Here is a 12,674-nt window from a genome sequence, read left to right as displayed (position 1 = left end):
CTACATTTTCACTAACTACCTGTCTTGTATGCATACCAGCCCAGCCTCTGGCTTCTTTACTTTTCATTCCACCCAGGAAGAGCACACACCAACTGCTGAAACTTCCTTAGCCTGACAAAGGGTTTTTGAACCTGAAAGCTTGCTTAATAATTGTTTTCCAACTATTTAAGTTGGTCTAATAAAAAATATCAGATTCACACAAAGAATCTTGTCTGCGTTTGGTACATCAAGCCTAAGTCTGCCTGAGGTAGCGCAGTGTGTTTTTTTACGTAGCATTTAGGGTCCCGTACAGGTAGCAGGATTTTTGAACGAATGGACAGGACATAGTTTGGTTATCAAATTGGTTATATAACTTGGCAACATGACAAATGCTAAGAAAATAGTTGCAGGACCTTACATAAATGTAGTCTGAAAGTTATTCTTCTGAAATTAGGCTTAAACAGGGTTAATGCGAGACTTATTATGGACAAACTAGGGGAAAAAGCAAAGAAGGACATGCTTCCTGAATGTCTGCAACTGGAACTACATCCCTCTTCACATGTTCTTCACATGTGAAAAGGAAATATTTTTGTTTCTGAGTTAGTGAACAACTATAGAGAGTGAAACTTTTGTGAGGAAGCCTGAAAAATGAACGCGCTTTATTTTGATTCCTGAATTTTGGATTTTTTAGAAGATAAAGGGAGACTCGTATTGTATTTCTTCTTTCTCCTCAGCTCTGTTGCATTGTGTAAACTCCTCCAATATGGCATCAACACAGATGATAAGCGACTTCAGGATATTAGGGTAAAGGGGGAAGAAATATTCAATATGGATGAGGGAATACGCACACGGTCCAAATCGGCCAAAAGTAAGTAATTGGATTGCCCTTGCATTATTGGGTATACAAATGGTACATTTTGGCAGGTGCTCTAGAAGCCTTTAAAATGGATTATCTGGGTCTTCTGCAATTTTTTGGGTATAGTGCATTTAATATACCTATTGATTCTGTACAAACTTTCTTAAAGAAGGGCTTGGGACACTGTTGATACACTTCTGATTTAAAATTAAAGGTGAAATGGGTAGCTCCTTGGATATGAAATCCTTCACTGCTATATCAAATAAAATTCTGTCCTAATTGAGCGACCTAAAATTGATACTGTTATGTTGCCTTGTCTGTGTGAATCCTGGTGAAATGTTGTGTTCAGTAGACACTGTAGCTTGTCACAAGTGCAACTCAGAGGGGGAAGGTTCAGTTGAAGGGAGGCCTGCACCATGATCAGGCAGTTTTGCATTTAATAGAAGACTTCATTCTCTTATGATTTCAGTCTAGCTTCTTTCATTCATCTCAAATTCATATGAAAGTATTCTTCAGTTTGTCTGGTTTTCTAGTCTTTTTAGATGGAGTCTCCTGTATAGATTCACGTAGTGGTTCTTCATTATCATTAGAAGCCTCATTTGGAAAATGGTGCCCCACTGTGTTGGGCACTATATTATGTACTCATAACAAAATGGTAGCTCTCAAGCAGGGATCATCATTCTGAATATCTGGATCTGCAATTTACTGAGCCTGTGCTCACTTGTGAAAGTATGCAGGGTTGAGGACTAAGACGACCAGTGGAAACAGCCTAAGCCAGGGGTCGGCAACCCCTGACGTATGTGCCGAGCATGGTACGCAGGGCCATTCGTTTTGCTCAGCATGCTACTGCTAGCCTGGGCTCTAAGCAGCTGCAGCCAGCCACGAAGCCCAGGTTGTTCCCAGCAGGTGGCTGGGAGGCTGCAAGATCTGCTGCAAGTAGACTGGGCTTCTTGGGCCTGCTGCAGCCGGGAGGCTGCAAAGAGCTGCTCTGGTATGTTGGCACTCGGGCACCTTCCAAGGTAGGCATTGTCTTTTTTTTTTGGCACTCCGGCCAAAAAACACTGCCTACCGCTGGCCTAGGTGATACCTGTCCAAAGCCCACAATTGCTTTTCACAAAGAGAATGGTAATTGCCACTATTGGAGTGATTTTAGGAAGGTTAACTACCATTCCCTTTTTGCTTTTAGTTTATTATTCAGACAGGAAATGAGATACTAGTTTATTGTCTCTGTTGCATTCATTTGGTCTTGCCTAGGGCTCCAACTTGGGCATTTCACTAGCCCCTCATACTTGCTCTCACCATTAAAATGTGCTCATGGTATTCCCCTATACTTATCTTCAGCTTCTCACTATCTCATACCCAGAAGCTGCACAACAGGGAAGTTAATACCAGCACCTAATAAATGAGTAGCAGAAGATTTGAGATGAGAATTGTGAAGACTGCAAATGTGGAAAGTTTCTTTTTCTTAACCTTGTTTAGTGCAGTTTAAGTTGTTTGCGACATGTCCCTCCCCCATGGAGCAGCATATTACAGTAACTAAAAGATAGAGCTCCAGGATGTCAGGCCTGCTTGTGCTTCCAAGGAAGTCAGTGGCAGAATCCTCCTTGGCTCTAATTGTGATAGAATTTGAGGTCTGAATCCAAATACTGATCTTCAGCACCTGTTGTTCTTGCAATCTGCACTGCCACTACTCAACAGTGCCTGTGTCCAGGTTCTTAACAGGACTACTCATCAGGCCGTCTTCCAAGTTGAACCTGCCCTCATTTTTTCCTTGACACTTTTTTTTTAAACTTTTATTCATTTTGCAGCTATCCAAGTGAAAAACTTAACTTTGTTCCAGTCTTCTATTCCTAAGAAGGAAGTTCTTCTGGGATAATTTGTATATTGAATAAAATTTTGATTTTCTTCAGTAGGCTGGAGTATTGTTGTCAGACACCTTAACCTCCCAAATCCAGTAGTAGCTGCAGATTTTTCTCTTCTATCTGATAACCTTTCTGTCTTCCTCCCCTACCCCCTAATTATTATTATTTTTTTTGTTTGTTTTCTTTTGTTTTTTTGTGGGGGGAGCATATCTTGTAAAAGTAAGAGTGCCTAGATCCTTTTTTGACAGCTTGGTCTCAACCTGTTAATAGAATCCGTTGTAATTTAAATAACAAAATTGTAATAAATTAAATTGTAGTTAATTCTTTGGCTGTACTGTTTTCTTCTCTTTTCCAAACAGGGCTGAATGCACTTTTTTTCAGCTGAAGGTTTGGTTTTTCTCTGAATGTTTATAGCTAAGCAGTGTATTTTAAAACCCTCCAATTCAGTGGATTCAAGCTTCTTTTCTTGAAATGGTTTGCTTCCTTCCCTCTTCTAGATCCTGAACGCTGGACAAACATTCCTTTGTTGGTAAAAATCTTAAAACTAATAATAAATGAGCTTTCTAATGCAATGGAAGCAAATGCATCTCGACAGACAGCAGCAGACTGGAGTCAAGGTATTTTTGCTGGTGGTGTCTTTCCTCATTTTAATTGATTCAGAATGAATTGAGCATTGAAGTTGCTAGCAGAAATATGCAATAACCTCAGTGCTGTCTTTTGATTATAACAGCCTCAAGCCTCTTACTGATGTTAACAGTCCATTAGATACTTCTCTTATAACCTTTGAATTTTGTTTGTGTTGATAGAAGGCATATGGGCTTTCTTTTCTGTATCTGAACACTTGCGCGTAGGCAGTTTTTGACCCTTGTACTATTTAAATGAGGGTAGTGGTTATGAGTCCATAATTGATATGTTCCGTGTGGGTTTAAGATGCTTTTCTTTTCACAACAGATGACTCCAATGATATGTGGGAAGATCAAGATGAAGAAGAGGATGAAGATGAAGGTTTAGCAGGACAGCTTTTATCGGATATTCTTTCCACAAATAAATATGGTAAGCAGCAGTTCTTAAATACATTTTAAACTATTGTGAGCTGAAAGGATGTACAGTTATGAACATTAACATTTCTCCTTCCATTCGGCAGGTATTTTGAAAGTAGCAAGGTGAGGGAGAATGACTTGGAATGAAAGAGCAGGGTGTGGTTGGGGACAGTAAAGGATACAATCTGAAGTGGGGAATTTTCCCATGAATAAGTCTGAAAGGGAATCAATTAACAGAGCATTGTCTGTTTTCTCAGAATCTCAAATGCTAATATGGCTTTATATAATGCCCCTTAGAGAGAGGTCTCAGAGGTGAAGAGACTTCTCCAGGGTCCCATGAGGCTAGTGTCAGAATTGCAGATACTTGCCAGTTCTCTTGAAAGTCTTTTGTTAAAACAGAATGGACTTGTGTGTGGTTATCTTGAGCTGATATTTGTTTTGATCTGGAGAGCTGAAAAGAGGTATGTGCAAGTGGGAGAGAATCTGCCTTGGTATTGCTAAAGCAGCTTAAGAATTTTCTCTACATTAGCATGAGCGCAGGAGACAGAATACTATTATGATACATTGGCTCTGCTCCAGCTACCATGGCAAGGAAAAAAACATATAGGTAAATTTAGTGTCAGGAAATTATCCAGGTTCTTTTGTAATTTGGAGAAGACTTTTTTTTTTTTTTTTTTTTTCCTAACTTCACCAAGTCCTACTCAGAAAGGGGCTTGTCTGTGCACACAATGGAAATGACCTTATAATGCGCACACTAATAATGCTCCTTTGGAGGAGGCTGGGGTGCCTGAGCTGTGCAGGTGGTGGTGGTGGTGGTGGTGGTGGAGGGGACTGGGCTGCTCATGCTACACATGACAGGCAAGAGCTGAGTTACGCACATTGCAGGTGGGTGACATATAGCTGGGAGGCAAGGGGGATGCAGCCGAGGGGACTTAGGCTGCCTGTGCTGTCCAGACAGGTTAGCAAGGAGACAGGGTTTTGGGCTGCCTTTGCGGCAGGTGAACACTCAGGAGGGGGGTGCACGTGTGGCAGGCAGCACTTGGGCTCTGTGCCCTGTGCCTCATAAGGCCACTGGGACTGTGCCCTGCATGGTGTGTGGATCCTGGTTGCTCAGAAGTTGGACAGCCTTGCTATAAGGGCAGCTACCTGGAGCTGCATTTATAACTTTACAAAGCATTATATCCTTGTAGAAGCCTCTAGGACAGATATTGTGCTTGGCATTGTGGTTTGCCAGGGAGTTGGCAGAGGGCAGTGGAGGGTGCTTTTGAGAACTATTTCCAGATGTGTGGACACTACTTTGGAGTCGCTTACCAGTGAGACTGTGCATGTTCAGAAGGAGGAAGCCAAGTTTAATAATTATCAGCAACTGATGTTCTTTGAGATGTGTTGTCCACATACACATTCACATCCTGCCATCCTTTTTTTCCTTTGAGTCAGAAGTGCAATTGAGAACTGAAGAGCATTAAGTGCAAACAGCCCTTTATTTTCTTGGCTGGGATGCACAAGGTGATAGGGCTAGAAGGCACTATGTGGATACTGCTAAGGCGGAAGAGTGTCTAGTCAACTGGAGAGGACTTGAGACACCATCACAACTGAGAATATGTATGTGAACAACACCACTCTAAACTTCAGTTACTTATAAGTAACTTCATTTTACTTCATCTCACAGATCATGATTTTCACTCATGGAATGACACTCAACACATTTGTTGGGCTTCTTGGTTTCTTGTCTCAACTGGGAGTGCCTAAAAGCTATTGCCTCTGCTCCTCTTCATTTTGCCACTTTTCACTGCTCTCAACCCATTCAAAATGAATGTAATTTTTATCTAAAATAACACTTCTGAGACCAGCTTGCAACTAGATCTCTTCATTGATGGCCTAGTTAGGATGCTTTCTAAAACACCTGCTTATTTTGCCTGACAGATGAGGATTACTATGAAGATGATGAAGAGGATGATCCAGATGCATTAAAGGACCCTCTTTACCAAATAGATCTACAGGTGATATGTTAGAGTAATTTTTGCACTCAAATTTCACTTCATTTCTTATTGTACCTATGCAAAAAAAAAAAAAAATCTGAGTACTCCTGGCATGAGAAGGAGCAGTCATCCTAGAATAATATTTAAATATCCTGAATTATTAGTCAGTCCAGTGGGAGCTGGGGTTGTGCAGGCACTAAGGTGCATGGATGACAGTCTAGAGGTTACAAGTTTTAAGGCCATAGCAGAATGCTCATGGTGTGGCCTGTAAGTTTCCAACAAAATCTGTGAGTTCTGTTTAAACACCTTGTCACAAAGACACAAAAAAAAGGAAAGGAAGAAACCATTCTGGTTAACTTAATTTGGAAAGTGACAGACAGACTGTCAAAGATGCACTGAAGATTCTTTCTATGACAGCCATACAGTAGTAGTATCTTATGTAAAAGGTAAGGATTTTTGTTGGTCGTATCTTTTACTGGACCTACACTATGATTAGGGATATAAATAAGCATTGTTTTCTGCTTCCTGCTTGATCTGCTGCACTGCTTTCTCTACTCCTTTGCCCCATCTGCCTGTCCTCTCCCTTCCTGCTGCAAGCCACACAGGCTGCCCGCATGCCTGAAGTTGGCCAACTCTGTATTAGAGGAAATGTAAAGCTGGTTTGTTACATCAAGAATATTGAACTGAAACTTGCTAAGATCCACACAGTTCAGAAACTGACTTTCTAGAGGCTTATGAAGGGTAACAAGCACTGTGAACAACAAGCAGCACTGGTGTTTTAGAGTATATGTTGAGTGTTGCTGGGTTTGCGAAGTCAGAAGCCCAGACTTATAGAAAACCTTGTTGGATATTTCATGCAACATGAATTCTGGCATTAGTTTTTCTTTCTTCATTTTTTCATTTACTTGGCTATTCTAAATATTTTTGTACTGATTTTTATCTGTGTCCCTGTTCACCCCATTTTCCAGATTTTAAACAAAGTATCCACTTGCCCAGGTTCAACATAAAAGGTGAAGGGTGCTTTCAGCCAGACTAGTCCACAGCCTAGTGGTTAGGACTTTCCTGGGATGTGAGAGATGGGTTTAAATCCACCCCAGGCTGAGGAAAGTTTATAATCCAGGTCTTCCACCACATGGACAAGTGCTATAACCGCTAGGTGAATAGTGGACATCACCACTGTTTTCAAAGATGGTTGAGGATGCTGAAGTCAATGCTTTCAGTGTGTGGTAGGTATGCTCTGAGCATACCTACCATATCAGACCGCTGAGGGAAATTAGGCTAGAGGAGGCTTAGCTTGAGAATCCAGAATGGCCTTATGCAATGTTAAATAACTAAATGTTTGAATCAGCCAAAATTTATCTCAGCTCTCGGTCTGCGCAGTTGCTGAACTCTAGGTTTCTAAGTCGTCATCAGCAAGCATAAGTTCCTAAGGCCTCTTGGTTACCTAAACAATTAGGCAGGAGATTGCTTGCTTCAATTTAGCTGCCTAAATTCCTTTTTTGCACCTGGCCCTTATTTTTTTTAAATAATCAGTTTGTTCCATCGTGTCCCCTTCTTATGCATCAGTCTGTGCTTACATCTCATCTTTATTTACAGAGAATACCATGCTTTCATTGGCGTGCTGTTTGAATGTTTATGACAAATAACTCAAAGGACTATGTGTTGAATAAGAATTTTAAAAAATGAACTATATTGGTCCTTGATTACCCTCTGTCCTGAGCATTGCATTGAAGGAGCCTGAGGCCTTGTGGAGAAACTAGACTGTAGCATGCATACAAGGAGAAGGTATTAAGACTGTACAGGAATTCTTAGTTCAGGCATTTCTTAAAAGAACAAACAAGTTCATTATGTACAACTCTAAATGAACAAATTGGGGGGCGAGGGGAAAAATCCAGTTGTATTGACCCTTTGTCCCCCACATTCCCCTCAGTTTAGCCATCAGTAGAGTTTGGACCTTTTATGACCACAGTGCTAGATGGTTATCTTTATGTGATCTGGGTTTCACACATTTGTTGTCAAAGAAATGTGGAGTCTGAAAACATAAGGGTTTAATACCAGGTTTTGGAACAGAATGTGCTTGAAATCTCTTCTAGGATTGTGTTTCTCCCCATCTGTGTGCCTCCTCTTTCTTCCCAATATCTTATTCTAGCTACTGGCTGATCTTCTTTTTCTGTAACCTAGTGTTTCTCAACCTTTTTAGACTCAAGGCACACCTCAGAAAAGGCAGCTCTTAGTTTACACTCAGTATTTGACTACAGAAAAAATAAGTCATTCTTCTGTTGCAAAGAACTCAGGGAGACCATAGTAGGTCAGAATGTTTTTGATGCAGTGGATTCCTATTTAAAATATCTGGCTTTATTTTGTGCATCCTGTTTGTGCACTTAGCACTAACAGCGTGTGGCACCCTGCATCACCAGTGAAAGGCTCTTAAGGCACTGCAAGATGCCACAGCACCCTGGTTGAGACTCTCTGCTGTCCTTTTGAGTCTTCCTTGTAACCCAGTTGCTTGTCAGGATAGGGCCCTCTCACCTCTTCTCTGCATTAAGGTTCTTTCATTCTATATCTTTTGTTAAATTGTAGAATTTTTAAATTCCAAAGACAGTAGTGAGAGGTGCTAACCTGTTCTCTTGTCACTTTCTTTCTAGGCCTATCTCACTGACTTCCTGTGTCAGTTTGCACAGCAACCGTGCTATGCGGTGTTCTCAGACCACCTCAATGAGAATGAGAAAAGAGTACTACAGGCCATTGGGATATAAAAATAATCGAGAGATCACATGGATCATACCCGGATATTTTTTTTTTTCTGGCTTATTCCATATATTTTTTGATAAAACACACAGCATTTTCCAGTGTTTACCTACTGTTACAAATGTGATCATCCTCATTGCAAAGGTATTGAGCTTCATTAATTACCACAAATCTGTTTAATGGAAGGATTATTAAGAAGGTAACAAAGACTGACGTCCGTAGAGCTTTGCACACTGTTTTCACCATGGGAACACTTTCCTTTTGCATAACACCTTTCCAGGAAGTCTTTAATGTGTCCTTAAATTCACTTAAAAAAAAAACACAAAAACTTTGCCTCAGAAGACATACTTAACTGAATTTCACATAACACTGTTGGACAGAGGAAGCAATTGTGTTACTGGTAGGTTGCTTGGACATGTCTTGAGAAATTGGAAGGTTTGTCCATCTTAGCATTTGCATAACACTTACAGGGTAAATATCTTACATTGTGACTTCTTTTTATAGAACTATAGACACTTTTATTAAAGAAATGCCTGAATGGTATGAGTACTGTTTACAGGAATTTAAATGGGAAGCTGAAACAATAAAAATGAAATGAACATCTTGGTTTCCAATTGTAGTTGGGTGGGCTTTTAGTGAATTCCATCTAAGTTTCTTTTCCCTGGTTCTTTATTAAAACTTTCATATCCACATGCTGAAAGGAAACTACCTTTTAAATCTCAGTTCCTCACGGCATGTGGCCATTGAAGATTTAGGTTCGAAACAAAAACAACCAGAATTTTTTTAGGGGGGAAAAAAATGATTGTATTTAACTGTTTACTCCATGACAGCCGTTCTGTGAACTTTTTTCCTTCACACCCTTAAGACTTGCAAGAAATAGTTGAGCTGTAGTCCACAAAATAGTATATGTATTTTTATAAGGTGGTAAAATAACATTTGCAAATTGATTCACCCACAAGTATAGTGTGATGTATCTTAACACCTCTCTGCCTTTTTTTTTTTTGTTCCCTTTTTGGGAAAATAAAACTATTTAAAATATAAATTGGTATCCTTCTTTAAAAACAGATTCCTAGAAGGAAATCTCATTACATTTGATCATGTTTTTAAACATATTTATCCATTAAAATTTCTCCTGTAACTGCCACCTAATATTATCTTAAGTTGTGTGGTCAGGAGAGAGAGATTCTGTAACTGACTTAGCATTTTTCTCTCTCTTTTTTGGCAGAATGAGAACCACTAATTTGCTTCCTTTTTTTGAAGGAACGATGAAGTATTCCTCTTCATGGAGTAATGTACATTAAGATGCATCAGGAAAAATTTTGTACTAATGCCCATGTTTGCTTTTTTTGAATTGTTAATAGCTTAGGTATAAAAGAACCTAATATCAGGCTGGATTTCACTGCACAGCTCTGTGTTGGCCTGAGTTCTGCTGGTGTAATTTAGGATGCAATTTAGTTGGGATAACAAATTGACTGACTGTTTAGATAATCCAGGGAAAGATTGCACAGTCATTTTTTTAAAATTAAATGGCTCCTCATGTCTGTGTGTCTGGGATCTGGGGGGGGGGGGGGAAGAAAATCAAATGCATGGCACTTACAGATATGATCCCTAACATTCCTGAAGCGGTGACTGGACATGGACAAAAACATTGTGACTGGCAGTCTGTTTCAAGTGGAATCTGAAGGGGTCAGATGCTGAGAGATATAACAAGGTGTTCACTGCAAACTGCAGCTGGCTGGTGTGCCCAGTTTGTTTCTCAGGTGATTTAACAAAAAGTACGGGACTGCATTTCCAAGGTAACTACACTGCAAAATGTACTTGATATCCCCAGATCAGATATTCTTTGTAGAGAGTAAAAATAAGGCTGTAGAATGTCTTGGGTGGCTGAAGTTCTGCTGTTGAATATTGGAGAGAACCTTTTGCTGTATAGAGCTTAGTTATAGAACATGTGTTGAAAGTCTGGAAGAGCAAAGGCGAGAGCTAAACCGCAAGGTGAATTGTATGAATGAATGAAAATATTCTCATCGAGCCTGAATTGTTTCCTCTGTGCGTTAAAGGCAGAGTGCTACAATAAGATCCTCAAGCCTTCTAGGAAAGTGAAGGACAGGAATATGAAGAGAATGAACTGGACAGTCATGCATGTAATGCACTCCAAATTCTGCCTTTTATGTGCAACACTTGATTTAGCATGTCAGCAGTGAAAGCGCCTGAAAATACATCTGAGTGATGTCCCTCTTGACTGATTCTCCAAAGGCTTCCAAGGAACAGCCCACATGAAAATGGTCTTGCACTCATTTGCCAGCTTCTGCTCTGTGCTTGCGATTCCCAGGCTTGTCTGTTCTGCTACAGGAGGGCTGATCAGTTTTACATGTCTTGTACTCACAGCTGAAGTAGAAAATGAACACCTATGGTCTCCTCAGTTTCTAGGCTGTTGGGGCAGTGCCGTGAGGTGCTGGCTTTGCTCTCCAGCTCACAGCAGAGTTTTTTGCATCATACCTGGTCATACTTTCTGCCCTGTTTGAGATGCAGAAGCCGGCAGAGGTGCTCAGTATGCCGGTTCAAGACTCAGTGACTCAATGCCGCTGGAAAGGCACCTTCTGAAGCAGTGCTACGTATTCTCAGACTTGCAGGAGGAAGAAATAAGGGATGCCATGGAGGACAGTTTTCTCAGGACCACTTGCAGACTGTTTACTGCTGCCTCTAAGCTAAAGACAGAAGCAGTGACTGGTGGGAGTGGAGGGTCCTAAGGACTTTGGAAAACAAGCAACAGTGGCAGAACTTCAGGCTGAGTAGAGTGACCTTGCTTAAGACCTGTGCTGAGCTGGCCCTGGTGCTACAGAAACAAGGTGACCAATGTGAGGGTGTTTTGTGTACATGGAAGAGCAAGTGACAGTTGTGCACTTTGGAAGCTGCCAATCCACAATAGCCTCCAATCTGTAAACTAACCACTCCTGCAGGAGCAAGTTCACAGTTGGATTGGATCCAGGTGGTGTGCTGTGCTATCTAGCATGTGCCAGCACCTCACTCCCTCTGCCTAACTTGCAAGAGGTCATAGCTGGATTTGCCTATAGGGGATTTCTGAACTGTGTTGGGACTATCAGTGGCACGCCTATTGCTGTCTTGTGAACAGTGGCTTGGAGTATTTCAGCCTCAAGGGCTACTTCTCCATAGTGGCCCACCAGGACAGTTGGCACATGTTACCACCAAGTGGTCAGGCAAAGTGCACAATGCTAGGGTTTTCAGGAACTCCAGCCTCATGCCCTGGATCTTGTAGGGAATGTTTGCCCAGTATGGTGACCATCTCCCTAAAGTGCAGCTTACTTTGTTCCTGCCATAGCTCATGAAATCCTAAACTGGATTCTTGGATGTCAGGAAGGAGCTCTTGCACCACTGGCTGAGGAACAACCTCATACCTGTGGGTGCTTCAAGTGAGAGTAGGGTACCGCACGTGTGCCTGCATGCTCGCGATCAGTGCCTGCCCCAGATAGTCATTTAGCCTGTGTACTGCACAAAATCTGTGAGGACAGGACCAGGGCTTTCTCAGAGCCCTGCACAGTGGAGGGAAGCCCAGAAGCTTGCCAGGTAGTACAAGACTGAAGAGACTGAGCCTCTTGATCACCACATCCATCAAAATGATCTTACAAGAGAGATCCTGGCAAATTCCTTCCAGCACTACTAAGGTGGGGGATGGAAGGAGGGCACCACTGTGTAAAGTTCAACTCATTTACAACTGAAGAGAATTTCTTTATTAAAGAGTGCAAACATTTGAATGCTCTGTGCTGTGCTCTTGAAACAAAATCTCTACAGAGGGGGTATGGGGGTGGGGGTAGCTTGCGAATTTAAGGAAGGGAATGTGCAAGGGAGGCTAACATTTTCACTATATCCCCGTGGATACGGAAGGGTGCTTGGGCTGGAATGGTGCAGCATCCCACAACATTGTGCAGAGGGATCAAAGAGACTAGAGGTGCCCATCTTGCTTTCCTCATGAATACTGTCTGAGACCCTCCAAGGTCAATGGGAGTTGACCCTGCCTCCACATCTCCAAGAAGGAAAGTTTTTGTTCTGTGACTTTTATTTTGATTGCACTACTTGTAATAGGTGGAAGAGCTTTTGAGCACAAAGTGCCTTATCTTGTCTGGGCTGAGATATACTGTAAATGATAACAGACCAGAACCAAAGGAGGGCACTTTGGGAGACATGTTAGCTCTTG

At 41.4% G+C, this 12,674-nt stretch overlaps 1 protein-coding gene across 1 annotated transcript in view; it reads left to right on the top strand.

Annotated features, from left to right (window-relative positions):
* Window positions 1-12,230, top strand: part of IPO9 (importin 9) — an 81,930-nt gene extending 69,700 nt beyond the window's left edge. The window contains exons 20-24 of the mRNA XM_019513826.1: window positions 714-847; window positions 3,195-3,314; window positions 3,649-3,750; window positions 5,661-5,737; window positions 8,362-12,230. Of these exons, the coding sequence (XP_019369371.1) occupies window positions 714-847; window positions 3,195-3,314; window positions 3,649-3,750; window positions 5,661-5,737; window positions 8,362-8,472 (544 nt within the window). The 3' untranslated portion in view covers window positions 8,473-12,230. The remainder of the gene's footprint in view (window positions 1-713; window positions 848-3,194; window positions 3,315-3,648; window positions 3,751-5,660; window positions 5,738-8,361) is intronic.
* The last annotated feature ends 444 nt before the right edge of the window (window positions 12,231-12,674 follow it).

This window comes from Gavialis gangeticus, unplaced genomic scaffold, assembly GCF_001723915.1.
Source record: "Gavialis gangeticus isolate Ggan-Ray unplaced genomic scaffold, GavGan_comp1, whole genome shotgun sequence".
In the NCBI taxonomy this organism is placed as follows: domain Eukaryota; kingdom Metazoa; phylum Chordata; order Crocodylia; family Gavialidae; genus Gavialis; species Gavialis gangeticus.
The sequence above is the reverse complement of the archived record's forward strand: the minus strand, read 5'-3'. Positions and strand labels throughout refer to the sequence as shown.